Source organism: Meles meles, chromosome 1, assembly GCF_922984935.1.
Source record: "Meles meles chromosome 1, mMelMel3.1 paternal haplotype, whole genome shotgun sequence".
Taxonomy (NCBI): Eukaryota; Metazoa; Chordata; class Mammalia; order Carnivora; family Mustelidae; genus Meles; species Meles meles.
Window position 1 is genome coordinate 43,768,193 of NC_060066.1, and position 15,164 is coordinate 43,783,356.

The 15,164-nt window shown below is 33.7% G+C and overlaps 1 protein-coding gene across 5 annotated transcripts in view; it reads left to right on the top strand.

Annotated features, from left to right (window-relative positions):
• TRIQK (triple QxxK/R motif containing) overlaps positions 1 to 15,164 on the top strand; it is a 91,170-nt gene that overhangs the window by 42,797 nt on the left and 33,209 nt on the right. For all 5 annotated transcript variants that reach the window (XM_046008153.1, XM_046007514.1, XM_046006167.1 and 2 more), the window contains one exon: positions 1,544 to 1,625. In XM_046008153.1, coding sequence (XP_045864109.1) covers positions 1,565 to 1,625 — 61 coding nt within the window. In that variant the 5' untranslated portion in view covers positions 1,544 to 1,564. The remainder of the gene's footprint in view (positions 1 to 1,543; positions 1,626 to 15,164) is intronic.

Below are 15,164 nucleotides of genomic sequence, written 5' to 3' on the forward strand. Positions count from 1 at the left end.
AGTCTACCTTTCTGGTCATGAAATAGCCATGCACATCTTTTTCCCTGACTCTTTGGTAGGAAGATCCTAAAGTTCCCCACTTATTGTGGCCAGGATAAGCCAAAGATCTCAAGCCAGTGCATAGTGCTCCCTCTTAGGCTGGAACGTGCTTGCTTGAAGTTTACAGACTATCAGATTTTGCTAATGGTGAAGCAGAAGATAACTGCTTCATATCTCCTGTAATCGCTCCCATTTAAAGAAGGAAGAATGGGAAGAATGGGAAACATACAGGAAGCACTGATGCAGCATGATAATGAAACCTGCTGTGCCCAAAGCCACTGATAAGGCCCACTGTGCGGACAGAAGTTTCTTCTTGGACCTTCAGTTACGGTTTTTTTTAGAGAATTTCCTCATCCATTGTTCTTTATGGCCCTCACCTTCTGGATGGTTTTCCTTTCTGGTCACATATGAAGTGGATATTCCAAATCTACAGTTTGCCTTCCTTGGGGGCTGCAGTCTGCTGGTTTAAGTTTAGAGGTCCAGGATTCGTTTTAATTCACTCATTTTTTTTTAGACAAAGTTGTAAATAAAATTCCCTCAGATTTTAGTATCCTTCTTAACCATTTATGATTAGTTCCATGTGACAGTGCGTTTCTGCCACATATATTTTTTTAAAGTTTTTATTTCAATTCCAGTTAGTTGGCAGTGTAGCATTCATTTCAGATGAATAATACGGTAATTCAGCTCTTTCATACAATACCCTGTGCCCATCACAAGTGTCCTCCTTAATCCCTACCACCTACCTCACCCATCCCCTCGCCCACTTCCCCTCTGGTAGCCATCAGTGTGGTCTCTATAGTTAAAAGAGTCTTTTTCTTGGTTTGCCTCTCTCTCCTGTCCTTTCCCCTCCCTGCCCCTTGCCCATTTGTTTTGTTTCTTAAATTCCACACATGTCTGCCACATATTTAAATTCAATAAAAATAGTAAGATTTGAAAGATGTGCTGTGGATTAAATCAAACAGTGCTTGTAATGAGTAAGCATGAGAATATTAGTAAATGGTAGTCATTTATACTGTTTACAGAAGGAGAGACAGAACTAGAACTCATATTTATGCACTTTTGTTACCTGTCATGCTTTTTAAAACAAGATTTAAAGTATTTAAGATTCAAACTTTAGCCTTTTTGTGTAACAGAATGGGTAATTAGAAAGAAACATACTGCCAAGAGCAGGCCTACAACCCTAACCCATCTGAATCAGTGGTACATGGTTTTCACATTTACAGATAATACTTTTAACAGTTTGGTTTAATTGAGTATTTATAGTACTTGATAAAATGAATGTTACCAAGAACAAATAATTGGGAAATTTAATTACCAGCTATTGTACCTTTGATAATTTATTTGAAAGAATTTGTGTTCTTTACTGATATCTAATGGGAATAGTCAAAGACATTTTTACCCGTTGCTTTAAAAATGAATTTAATGGAATAAATTATTCCTGAAGTTTGTAGATAGTCCTTTTGATTTTTTAGGACTTCATCATAATTATTTTCTTTTTTTGCAGCGGGCATTTTGGAGATCAAAGATGGGTAGAAAAGATGCCTCTACTATAAAACTTCCTGTTGATCAGTACAGAAAGCAAATTGGTAAGCAATGAATTCCCTTTGATACATTACCGTGAGTTAAGATAAAGAAAAAAGAATTATGTGTGATATTAAGAAAATAACTTTTCCGTAATACATATGATACACAGAGTATGAATAACGAAGGACTATATATTTTTAAAGAGCTAAAAATAAGTGTAGCCTGCTTACCAGTAGAGAAATACACTTTGTGTACTTGTGATTTTCAAAGCTCTTATAATTTTTATTAATTTAATAAAAGCAAAAAACATTTTATTATTTTTCTTAAGGCCAGATGTTTTTATATAGTATTTTTAGTGTTATCATCTATTAAATCATTTATTTTTAATACATGTAAAAACTTTTTAATTTTGTTGACTCAATGACAATAATTTTTGTTAAGCCTGAAATTCTTCTTCAAAATTTTACTTTAGTAAGATAGTGGGCTAGAGAAAAGTACACTAGTCAACATAAAAAAATAACAGGAAGCTTATTTATTTTAGACTATGCTCTAGGTACAAGATTTTCTACCCATTCTTTTCTAGAGCACATGAAGTATTTATAAAAAATTACCCACATACAAAGTCACAAACCAAGTTCCCCCAATTTTATAGAATCTGTATCCTACAGCTACAACTTTGAGCAAAGTGTAGTAAATCAGAAATCGTTTAGAAGTGAAAAACTCCCATCCTGCACCCTTTCTTTTTACATATTCCTACTCACTTCCATCCAGTCCTACTTTGGAAATAAAAAAATAGCACTAAAAAACCTCTTCTAAAAAACTGAAGGATAAACAGAGAAGTTACAATAGAAGTCACAAAATAAGTAGAAATTATTGATACCAAAAGAGTATACACCTATTTTATAAATGTGGTATATAAGGTGCACACCATAAAGATATTTCTGTAAAACAAAAGAGGTGCAAAATGAAAGGAATAGTAAAGAATATTTAGAATATATATAGCCAATTAAAGATTTATATGTAGAAAAATAAAATCCTACTATAAATAAATAAAGTAGTCTGGAAATCCAAAGTAAAATGGGTACAAAACATGAAGAAGCAATTCATGAAAGAAGAAATCTGAATAAACAAAAATAAAAACAAAACAAACAACTATTACAATAAAAAAATGAGATTGAAAGAGTCTTACAAAATGACCTAACTCCTCTAACTGGTGGTCAGATAAAAGCAAATTTAAAAAAGTATTTCTAACTGGATTAAATTTCTTGAGGGATGGTTTCTGATGTTTGATTTTTTTGAGGGGGCATGTATTCCTCCTTCCTTCACTTAGAGGATGCCTGATGAATAAAAAGTATGGGTTGCTATGTTATTTTTGTGTTTAAAAAGGACTGATTTATCAGATTAAAGTCTCTGATCAAATGAGATATGCTAACCACATAAAGAATAGCCATATCGTGGATCAATTCACAACCCAGCTCTTAAATATACAATTCTTAGAATTTTGACAAGTGTACATACCCATGTAACCAGAAATGCCAATCAAAATAGAAACATTTCTATTTTCTCAGGCAGTTCTTCATATCTGCTTCCAGTCACCCTCTACCCACCTTCATATGCAACTACTGTTCAGATTTCTATTACCACAGATGAATTTTTTCTAAAATAAAAAAACAAATAAATAGCCTGCAGAGTTTTTATTGAAGTTGACTTTTATCTATCAATTTTGGTGAATAGATATTAAAATCTAAATTCTTCTCTTTTATAAACATGGCATATCTTTTATTTACTTCTATTCATATTTATTAGAACCAAGAAAGGATGAGACAAAGTAATATAATTATGAGGCCTCCACTCTTTTCTTATACTAAACTGTTCAGAGAGTGCTGTGATATGCATTATATTCCCACAGTAAGTTCTCTTTCCTGTTTTACTTCTTCTTGAAAATATTAGCTGCACAAGATCCACCTGTCTCACAAGGTTCTTTGGAGATCCATGAGAAGTGTCAGACCAGTTTGTAAACTAGAGTGTTTGATAACTCATGGATATGAGTTATCCTGTGTTTATTTTACAAATGGAGTAATCATAATCAAACACAGTATATTAAAAGTAAAAGAATGATGGTGTTTTTGTTCACTACTTTTAAGGATAATGGACTGAGTTAAGATTCTTATGCATATACCATAAAATATTTTTGTATGGTCAGTTAATAAGTATATTTGGTAATACCAATACCAGTGCCATTTTTTGAATGATGATTTTAATATCACTGTTTAATTTATCTTCTGCTAAAAGTTTTGCCTTTTCAATTATGTACTAAATGACAATGATTAATGGCTTTCATAAAAGCTTTCTTTACAATATTCTTCGCTCAGGTAAGAATCAAATGGGCTAATGCTATGACTGGAAACACCTTGTAGATACAGAATCTTCATATTAAATGGACACTGTTTTAATTACTCTAGCATGATCTTGAAATTTGTAGTGAAGATGAAGTACCTTCTCGATTTTAAGGCAATGCAACCAAGAAAAACAATATTCTGAAATATTTCTGGCTTAAAGGAGAAATAAATTGGTTTGGGTCTTTTCTTCAGATATAGTATCATATGAATAGAGAGTAAGATTGCCCAATATTGCATGTATTATTCTAGGGATAAATTATTTCAAGATTGGAAGAGAATTTTAAAAACTGCTTTAACATAATTAAGATATAGTCTAAGTATATGTCATTAAGTGTATCAAGCTAAACAATATTTATATGTATGAGGTAAATCATTATAAAACCCAACTAATTTACCTGTAAACCTCTATTTTCTTACATAATAAAAGTTGCTAACAGTATCAAGCATCTTGTGCCAGGCACATCTTATTTTATCTTCATAGTAATCAGGTAAAAAAGCAACTACTATTATATAACTCCATTATACATATCAGGACGACTTGGCACAGATGGGTTTAAGAAGTTTCCCAAGGTTCTACAGTTGGTAGAAAGTACAGCCAGGACTCAATTCCAAGCAATGACCACATAATCCCTTTACTATACTACTTTTCTAGGGTTGAAGACTATATTAGGTACTGGCAGATGCAAAGATAATTGGGTCACAAGATTTGAGGTACTGGCAGATGCAAAGATAATTGAGTCACAAGATTTGAGTTCATGGAATTGACAGAATAATAGTGCTTTGGCTGTCAGGAGACTTTGAGGGACCTCTCTCTGCCCCTAATTTAGAAATACCAAAATATGAAGCTTCCATTTCTTAATTCTATTTTTAAAACTCCTAAGACATTTTTATTATAGTTCATTCAGTCAAAGCTCATATAATTATATACATATTTACCACCACCCTGCTCTTAATTCTCATTTACATCCCAGACCTTAAATCTGAAATCATGTTTTTTGTGCCTGGTGAACATTTTTTGGAATTTCTTAGAGTGTATGCTACTTGTGGCAAGTTCTGTTTCTTTCTTTTATGATATTAACATACCATTTTTAAAAGTTTTTATTGAAATTCCAGTTAGTTAACATATACTGTAGTATTAGTTTTGGGTGTACAATTTAGTGATTTAACATTTCCATGGTAACACCTAGTGCTTATCACAGCAAGTATACCTATTACCTCCCATTACCTATTTAACCTATCCCCCACCCACCTCTCGCTGGTAACCATGTTTGTTCTCTGTAGTTAAGAGTCTGTTTCTTGGTTCCCCCCCACCCATTTTGTTTCTTAAATTAATTCCATACATCAGTAAAATCATATAATATTTGTCTTTCTCTGACTGACTTATTTCACTTAGCATAATACCCTCTAGCTCTATCCACATCATTGCAAATGGCAAGATATCATTCTTTTTGATGCCCGAGTAATTAAATAATATTCCATTGTGTGTGTGTGTGTGTGTGTGTGTGTGTGTGTACATAATAGAAATAGAATTTTCTTTGGAAAAATGTCTATTCATGTTTTCTGCCCATTTCTTAACTGGATTATTTATTTTTTGCATGTTGAGTTTGATAAGTTCTTTATAGATTTTGGACACTAACCCTTTATCTGATATGTCATTTGTATATCAAATTCTCCCATTCCATAGGTTGCCTTTTAGTTTTGTTGATCGTTTCCTTCTCTGTGCAGAAGCTTTTTATCTAGATGGATTCCCAATAGTTCATTTTTGCTTTTCTTTTCCTTGTCTCTAGTAGTTGCTACAGCCAATGTCAACATTTCAACAATATTTGTTCTTCCAATCCATGAGGATGGAATGTTTTTTCATTTCTTTGTATCCTCCTCAATTTCTTTCATAAGCATTCTGTAGTTTTCAGAGTATGGATCTTTTACGTTGTTGGTTAGGTTTATTTCTAGATATCTTCTGGGATTTGGTGCAGTCATAAAGGGGATCAATTCCTTGTTTTGTATTTCTTTCTTCATTATTGGTGTATAGAAATGCAACAGATGATTTGTGTTCTGTGATGTTCTTGAATTCATGTATCAGTTCTAGCAATTTTTTTAGTGGAGTCTTTCAGGTTTTCTCCACAGAGTATCATGTCTGCAAATAGTGAGTTTGACTTCTCCCTTGGCAATTGGATGCCTTTTATTTCTTTTTCTTGTCTGATTGCTAAGGCTAGGACTTCCAGTACTATGGTAAATAACAATGGTGAGAGTGGACATTCCGTTCTAGTTCCTGATCATAGAGGAAAAGCTCTCAGTTTTTCCCCTTTAAGGATGATATTAGCTGTGTGTCTTTTGTATATGGCCTTTATGTTTTTGAGGTATGTTCACTCTATCTTTATTTTATGGAGGTTTTTTAAAAAATTAACATATAATGTATTATTTGCCCCAGGGGTACAGATCTGTGAATCATCAGGCTTATACATTTCACAGCACTCACCATAGCACATAGCCTCCAATGTCAATAACACAACCACCCTCTCCATACCCCCCTTCCCCTGGCAAACCTCAGTTTGTTTTGTAAGATTAAGAGTCTCTTATTGTCTCCCTCCTGATCCTATCTTGTTTTATTTTTCCCTTCCCTACCCTCCACAACCCCCTGCCCTGCCTCTCAAATTCTTCATGTCAGAGAGATCATATGATAATTGTCTTTCTCTGATTGACTTATTTTGCTCAGCATAATACCCTCTAGTTCCATCCATATCATTGTAAATGGCAAGATTTTGTTTCTTTTGATGAATGCATAGTATTCCATTGTGTATGTGTGCATATGTATATACACATCACATCTTCTTTATCCATTCATCTTTTGACGGACATCTAGGTTCTTTCCATAGTTTGGCTATTGTGGACATTGCTGGTATAAACATTCGGGTGCACATGCCCCTTCTAATCACTACATTTGTATCTTTGGGGTAAATACCCAGTAGTGTGATTAATGGGTCATAGGGTAGCTCTATTTTCCACTTTTTGAAGAAGCTCCATGCGGTTTTCCAGAGTGGCTGCACCAGCTTGCATTCCCTCCAGTGGTATAGGAGGGGAACCTCCAGGAGGAGGAGGATTTCTTCACATCCTCACCAACATCTGTCATTTCCTGACTTGTTAATTTTAGCCATTCTGACTGGTGTGAAGTGGTATCTCATTGTGGTTTTGATTTGTATTTCCCTGATGCTGAGTGATGTTGAGCACATTTTCATGTGTCTGTTGGCCATTTGGATGTCTTCTTTGCAGAAATGTCTGTTCATGTCTGATGCCCATTTCTTGATTGGATTATTTGTTATTTGGGTGTGGAGTTTGATAAGTTCTTTATAGATTTTGGATACTAGCCCTTTATCTGATATGTCATTTGTGAATATCTTCTCCCGTTCTGTCAGTTGCCGTTTGGTTTGGTTGACTGTTTCCTTTGCTGTGCAAAAGCTTTTGATCTTGATGAAATCCCAATAGTTCAATTTTGCCCTTGCTTCCCTTGTCTTTGGCAATGTTTCTAGGAAAAAGTTGCTGCGGCTGAGGTCGAAGAGGTCACTGCCTGTGTTCTCCTCAAGGATTTTGTTGGATTCCTGTCTCACAGTGAGGTCTTTCATCCATTTTGAGTCTATTTTTGTGTGTGGTGTAAGGAAATGGTCCAGTTTCATTTTTCTTCATGTGGCTAAGTTTCCCAACACCACTTGTTGAAGAGACTGTCTTTTTTCCGTTGGACATTCTTTCCTGCTTTGTCAAAGTTTAGTTGACCGTAGAGTTGAGGGTCTATTTCTGGACTCTCTAATCTGTTCCATTCATCTATGTATCTGTTTCTGTGCCAGTATCATACTGTCTTGATGATCACAGTTTTGTAATAGAGCTTGAAGTCTGGAATTGTGATGTCACCAACTTTGGCTTTCTTTTTCAACATTCCTCTAGCTATTTGGAGTCTTTCGGGTTCCATATAAATTTTAGGATTATTTGTTTCATTTCTTGAAAAACATTGATGGTATTTTGATAAGAATTGCATTTAATGTGTAGATTGCTTTAGGTAGCATAAATATTTTCACAATATTTGTTCTTCCAATCCATGAGCATGGAATGTTTTTCTAGTTCTTTGTGTCTTCCTCAATTTCTTTCATGAGTACTTTATAGTTTTCTGTGTACACATTCTTTGCCTCTTTGGTTAGGTTTATTCCTAAGTATTTTATGGTTTTGAGTGTAATTGTAAATGAGATTGACCTCTTAATTTCTCTTTCTTCTGTGTTGGTGTAGAAATGCATCTGATTTCTATGCATTGATTTTATATCCTGACACGTTACTGAATTCCTTTCTGAGTTCTAACAGTTTTGGAGTAGAGTCTTTTGGATTTTCCACATAAAGTATCATGTCATCTTCAAAGACTGAGAGTTTTACTTCTTCTGTGCTGATTTGGATGCCTTTTATTTCTTTTGGTTGTCTGATTGCTGAGGCTAAGACTTCTAGTACTATGTTGAATAGCAGTGGTGATAGTGGACAGCCCTGCTGTGTTCCTGATCTTAGGGGAAAAGCTTTCAGTTTTTCCCCATTGAGAATGATACTTGCTGTTGGCTTTCATAGATGGCTTTGATGGTATTGAGGTAATGTACCTTCTATCCCTACACTTTGAAGAGTTTTGATCAAGAAAGGATGCTGTAGCCTTCGGTACTGCATCCTTTCTTGATCAAAACTCTTCAAAGTGTAGGGATAGAAGGTACATTACCTCAATACCATCAAAGCCATCTATGAAAGCCAACAGCAAGTATCATTCTCAATGGGGAAAAACTGAAAGCTTTTCCCCTAAGATCAGGAACACAGCAGGGCTGTCCACTATCACCACTGCTATTCAACATAGAACCTAGATGTCCATCAACAGATGAATGGATCAAGAAGATGTGGTATATATACACAATGGAATACTATGCAGCCATCAAAAGAAATGAAATCTTGCCATTTGCGACGATGTGGATGGAACTAGAGCGTATCATGCTTAGTGAAATAAGTCAATCGGAGAAAGACAACTATCATATGATCTCCCTGATATGAGGACATGGAGAAGCAACATGGGGGGGTAGGAGATAGGAGAAGAATAAATGAAACAAGATGGGATTGGGAGGGAGACAAACCATAAATGACTCTTAATCTCACAAAACAAACTGGGGGTTGCTGCGGGGAGGTGGGATTGGGGGAGGGGGAGCGGGCTATGGACATTGGGGAGGGGAAGCGAACCATAAGAGACTATGGACTCTGAAAAACAACCTGAGGGTTTTGAAGGGTCAGGGGTGGGAGGTTGGGGCAACCTGAGGGTTTTGAAGGGTCAGGGGTGGGAGGTTGGGGGAACAGGTGGTGGGTAATGGAGAGGGCACGTTTTGCATGGAGCACTGGGTGTTGTGCAAAAAGAATGAATACTGTTACGCTGAAAAAATAAATAAAATGAGAAAAAAAAAAAAAAAAAAAAAAAAAAAAAAAAGTTTAAATACATTATAAAAAAAAAAAAAAAAAAAAAAAAAAAAAAAAAAGAAAGGATGCTGTACTGTGTCAAATGCTTTTTCAGCATCTATTGAGAGTATCGTATGGTTCTTGTGCTTTCTTTTATTAATGCATTGTATAACATTGATTGATTTGTAGATGTTGAACCATCCTTGCAGCCCAGGAATCAATTCCATTTGGTCATGGTTAATAATCCTTTTAATGTACTGTTGGATCCTATTGGCTAGTATTTTGGTGAGAATTTTTGCATCCATGTTCATCAAGGATATTGGTCTGTAATTCTTTTTGATAGGGTCTTTGGTTTTGGAATCAAGGTAATGCTGGCCTCATAAAATGAGTTTGGAAGTTTTCCTTCCATTTCTATTTTTTGGAACAGTTTCAGGGGAACAGGTATTAATTCTTCTTTAAATGTTTGGTAGAATTCCCCCGGGAAGCCATCTGGCCCTGGGCTCTTGTTTTTGGGAGATTTTTGATGACTGCTTCAATCTCCTACAGGTTATTGGTCTGTTCAGGTTTTCTATTTCTTCCTGGTTCAGTTTTGGTAGTTTATATGTCTCTAGGAGTGCATCCATTTCTTCCAGATTGTCAAATTTGCTGGTGTATAGTTGCTCATAATATGTTCTTATAATTGCTTGTATTTCTTTGGTGTTGGTTGTGATCTCTCCTCTTTCATTCATGATTTTGTTAATTTGGGTCCTTTCTCTTTTCTTTTTCATAAGTCTGACCAGGGGCTCATCAATCTTATTAATTCTTTCAAAGAACCAGCTCCTAGTTTTGTTGATTTGTTCTACTGTTGCTTTTGGTTTCTATTTCATTGATTTCTGCTCTGATCTTTATGATTTCTCTTCTCCTGCTGGGTTTAGGTTTTCTTTGCTGCTCTTTCTCCAGCTGCTTTAGGTGCAGGGTTGGATTGTATACTTGAGACCTTTCTTGTTTCTTTAGAAAGGCTTGTATCGCTATATACTTTCCTCTCAGGGTCACCTTTGCTTTGTCTTAAAGATTTTGAGAAGTTGTGTTTTCATCTTCGTTTGTTTCCATGAATTTTTTCAATTCTTCTTTAATTTCCTGGTTGACCCATTCATTCTTTAGTAGGATGCTCTTTAACCTCCATGTATTTGAGTTCTTTCCAACTTTCCTCTGGTGATTGAGTTCTAGCTTCAGAACATTGTGGTTTGAAAATATGCAGGGAATGATCCCAGTCTTTTGGTACTGGTTGAGACCTGATTTGTGACACAGGATGTAATCTATTCTGGAGAATGTTCCATGTTCACTAGAGAGGAATGTGTATTTTGTTGCTTTGAGATGGAATATTTTGAATATATCTGTGATGTCCATCTGGTCCACTTTGTCATTTAAAGCCTTTATTTCCTTGTTGATCTTTTGCTTAAGTGATCTGTCTATTTCATTGAGGGGGTGTTAAAATCCCCTACTAGTATTTTGTTACTACTACTGTGTTTCTTTGATTTTGTTATTGCTTTATGTAGTTGGCTACTCCTGTATTAGGGACATAGATGTTTAAAATTGTTAGATCTTCTTGATGGATATAGTGTCCTTCCTCATCTCTTATTACAGTCTTTGGCTTAAAATCTAATTTATCTGATATAAGGATTGCCACCCCAGCTTTATTTTGATGTCCATTAGGATGGTAAATTGTTTTCCACCCCCCCTCTTTAAATTTGGGGGTGTCTTTGGGTCTAAAATGAGTTTCTTGTAGACAGCATATTGGTGGGTCTTATTTTTTTTATCCATTCTGATACTCCATATCTTTTGATTGGGGCCTTTAGCCCATTTACATTCAGGGTAACTATTGAAAGATACGAATTTAGTTTCATTGTATTGCCTGTAAGGTGACTATTGCTGTTATTGTCTCTGTTCCTTTCTGGTCTATTACTTTTAGGCTCTCTCTTTGCTTAGAAGACTCCTTTCAATATTTTCTTTAGGACTGTTTTGGTGTTTGCAAATTCTTTTAATTTTTGTTTGTCCTGGAAGCTTTTTATCTCTCCTTCTATTTTCAATGACAACTAGCTCGATATAGTATTCTTGGCTGCATATTTTTAATGTTTAGTGCTCTGAATATATCATGCCAGTCCCTTCTGGCCTGCCAAGTCTCTGTGGATAAGTCAGCTGTCAATCTAATATTTCTACCATTGTATGTTACAGACCTCTTGTCCCATGCTGCTTTCAGGATTTTCTCTTTGTCACTAAGACTTAGAAGTTTTACTATTAGATGACATGGTGTGGACCTATTTTTATTGATTTTGAGGGGGATTCTCTGTGCCTCCTGGATTTTGATGCTTGTTCCCTTTGCTGTATTAGGGAAATTCTCTATTCTAATTTCCTCCAATACACCATCTGCCACTCTCTCTATTTTTTCTTCTAGGATCCCAATAATTCTAATATTGTTTCATCCTATGGTATCAATTCTCTCTCATATTCTCCCCTCATGGTCCAGTAGTTATTTGTCTCTCTTTTGCTTAACTTCTTTATTCTCTGTCATTTGGACTTCTATATCACTAATTCTCTCTTCTGCCCCATTTATCCTTGTATTAAGAGCCTTCATTTTTTTTATTACACCTCATTAATAGCTTTTTAAATTTTAACTTAGTTAGATTTTAGTTTTTTTATTTCTCCAGAAAGGGATTCTCTAATATCTTCCATGCCTTTTCAGAGCCCAGCTAGCACCTTGATAATCGTCCTTCTGAACTCTAGTTCTGATATATTACCAATGTCCTTATTGATGAGGTCCCTAGCCATTGGTACTGCCTCTTGATCTTTTTTTTTTTTTTGTGGTGAGTTTTTCTCCTTTGTCATTTTATCCAGATAAGAATATATGAACGATTCAGTACCTTTTCTTGTTAGTTGTAATAATTTGTAATTTCTCTTTGATTTTCTATATAGATAGTTTTCTAATAGGTATACTTTAAAAATTTTAATTCTTGCATTTAATCTTTTGTATCTTGTTATGTTGTGTTTTTCAGTTAGAAATAGAGTTATTCATTTTCTATTCCTAACTTTAAAGAGTATGTTTCAGTCATTTTGCCATTATATGTGATGTTATTTCTAGGTTTTTGGTACATACTTGTTGTTGAGCTAAGGAAATTCCCCTTTGTTCTTAGTTTATCAAGAGTTGTTTGTTTGTTTTTTTTCATTTTTTAAAGTAATGAAGTAAGTTGAATTTTATTGAAGATTTTTTCTATCAGAAGAGTATTATTTATTTATTCAAATTTTATTAATAGATTTTCTAAACTCTTTTCATTGCTGATATAAATCTTAGTTTGTTTTGATTTCTTAAAAATACACAGTTGATTTCCATTTACTTGTATTTTATTAATTTTTTCACATTGTTTTTTATTTATGAAATTGATATATGTCTCTCCATTTTCTTACCATCTTTGTTCAGTTTAAGTTTGAATGTCATACAAGATTTATGTAATGAGTTGGAAATATGCTTTTATCTTAAATATATCTTTTATATGCTCTGAGATAGGTTATACAAATATGTAAATATAACCTTCTAGAATGTTTCTAAAAGTCCCTAAAAAAACTTCTGTATTGCTTTATATTTAAGTGGATCTTTAATGATTTTCTCTCTTACTTTTAATGGATTAATAGATCTATATTTTTTAGCAATTCTAGGTAACATATTCAGTGATAAAACTGAATGAAAAAATTTCAAATGTATTCTTAAAGTTGTGTGTAAACTTTTTTAGTATTTTAAAAATATCTATTATGTTTCTATTTTTTAGTTGATGTTATTTAACTATGTCTTTATCAATATTACCAGAGATGTCTAATTTTTTACACATTTTAAAGTATTAGCTTTTGGTACTATATATTCTACTGTTTCTTTTCCCATAATTTTACTCTTTATGATTTCCTTCATTGACATTTGTTAACTTTTTCTTTGGTAATTATTTGAGGTGAGTGCTTTGCTATTTGTTTTTTAAACTTTTTAAAAATAATGTGTTCATTTAATGGATCAATTTTTTCACTTAATTATTGGCAACATTACATTATTTAGAGCTTTTTGAACTTTTATATATACTTTTTTCATATATAGGTACTTCATATATATTTATACATTTACGTAATTTGAATTGATTCTTAAACATAGGAGAGAGCATGAGTGGGAGGAGGGGGCATGGAGAGGGAGAAGCAGGCTGAGCAGGGAGCCCCATGTGGGACTCAGTCCCTGGACCTAGGGTCATGACCTGAGTTGAAGGCAGAGGCTTAACCAACTGAGCCCCAACTTACTGTTTTTTGTTTAGAGACTTTCAAGAGTCAGTTTGTGATATTAAGCTTTTCTCTATTGCTTAGTATGTGGTCAATTTCATTTATGTTCTTATGTCCATGCTTGAAAGGAATAAGTATTCTCTAACATTAGGATACTGTACTGCTTATGTTACTTGTGGTGTTCAAATCTATTTTGTACTTTATATGAATGTTAAGCTGTCGTTCTGTGAGAAAGGAGAATTAAAATACTCTCACTAAGACGATGGAGATGTTAATTTTTGTAATTCTATTGGTTTTTGCTTTGTATATTTTAAGGTTATGTTTTTGTTGTGTAGCATTTCTAAATTTGTATATATTTCTGATTTTTTCTTTTTTCTATTAAATAATGGTCTTTTTATTTCTAAAAATGCATTTAACTTTTTCCTTAGAGCTTTTTTTTTTTTTTTTGGTCTTACATTAATATTGGTGAATACCTTTTTCTTGTTTAGTATTCTGACTTTCTTTCCTATTGCTTTACTTTTGTCTCAACTTTAACATTATATTTTATGTTTTTGATATAGCCTAAGAATCTGTATTTTTGAGCAAGCAAATTTAATTCTATATCATTTCTTGTGAATGAAAAATCTAGATATAGTTCCATGATTTTATTTTGTAATTTTTAATTGTGGTGGTTTTTGCTAATCTCTACCCTAATCTTCTTATGTGAGAAATTTGGGGGTTTTTTTTGTTGTTGTTGTTCAAATTTTGAAATGTTTTTTGAAATGTTTTCATTTCATTTCATTTCTTCTCTCCTTCCTCCTTCCCTCCCTGTCTCTCTCCTTTCTTTTTCTACTTTTACCTTCCTTCCTTCCCTTCTCCTCCTCCCCAACTTATCTCCTTCCCCTCCTCCTCCTTTTTGTTTCTCCTCTTCTTCCTCTTCATTTTCTTCCTCCTCTTGGATTACTCAAATTTTACTAGTGTTGTATTTGACTTAATGAAATTGAAAGCCTATTAATATCTTTATTTATCCAAAACAATATAAAGATTTTTAACTCTATATATGATTCCTCCTTCCTGCTGCTCATGTTATTGTGTGTATTACTTTATTTCTTTCTTGTTTTTAATAACACAAACTCAATTATTACAACTCTTTTTTAGTTTTAGTCATCAGTAATTACTTAGATCTAACTTCATATTTGCTTTTTTTACTTTTAGTATTTCACATCTGCCTTCTGGTGAAGTTTCCTTGTTATTTTGCCTTTATGCAAGTATCAGTGGCAAAATTTCTCGGTCTTTGTTTATAAGACAGTATTATATTGCACTTATTTTTGAATTATAGTTTAGCTGGATACATAATTTTAGGTTGATATTATTTGTATCTGCTCAGAACTTTGACAGCATTATTTTATTGATTACCTGTTTCTGGTATTTCTGATGAGACATTTTTCAATAATATAATTATCACTTCTTTTAATTTTCATTCCTGTT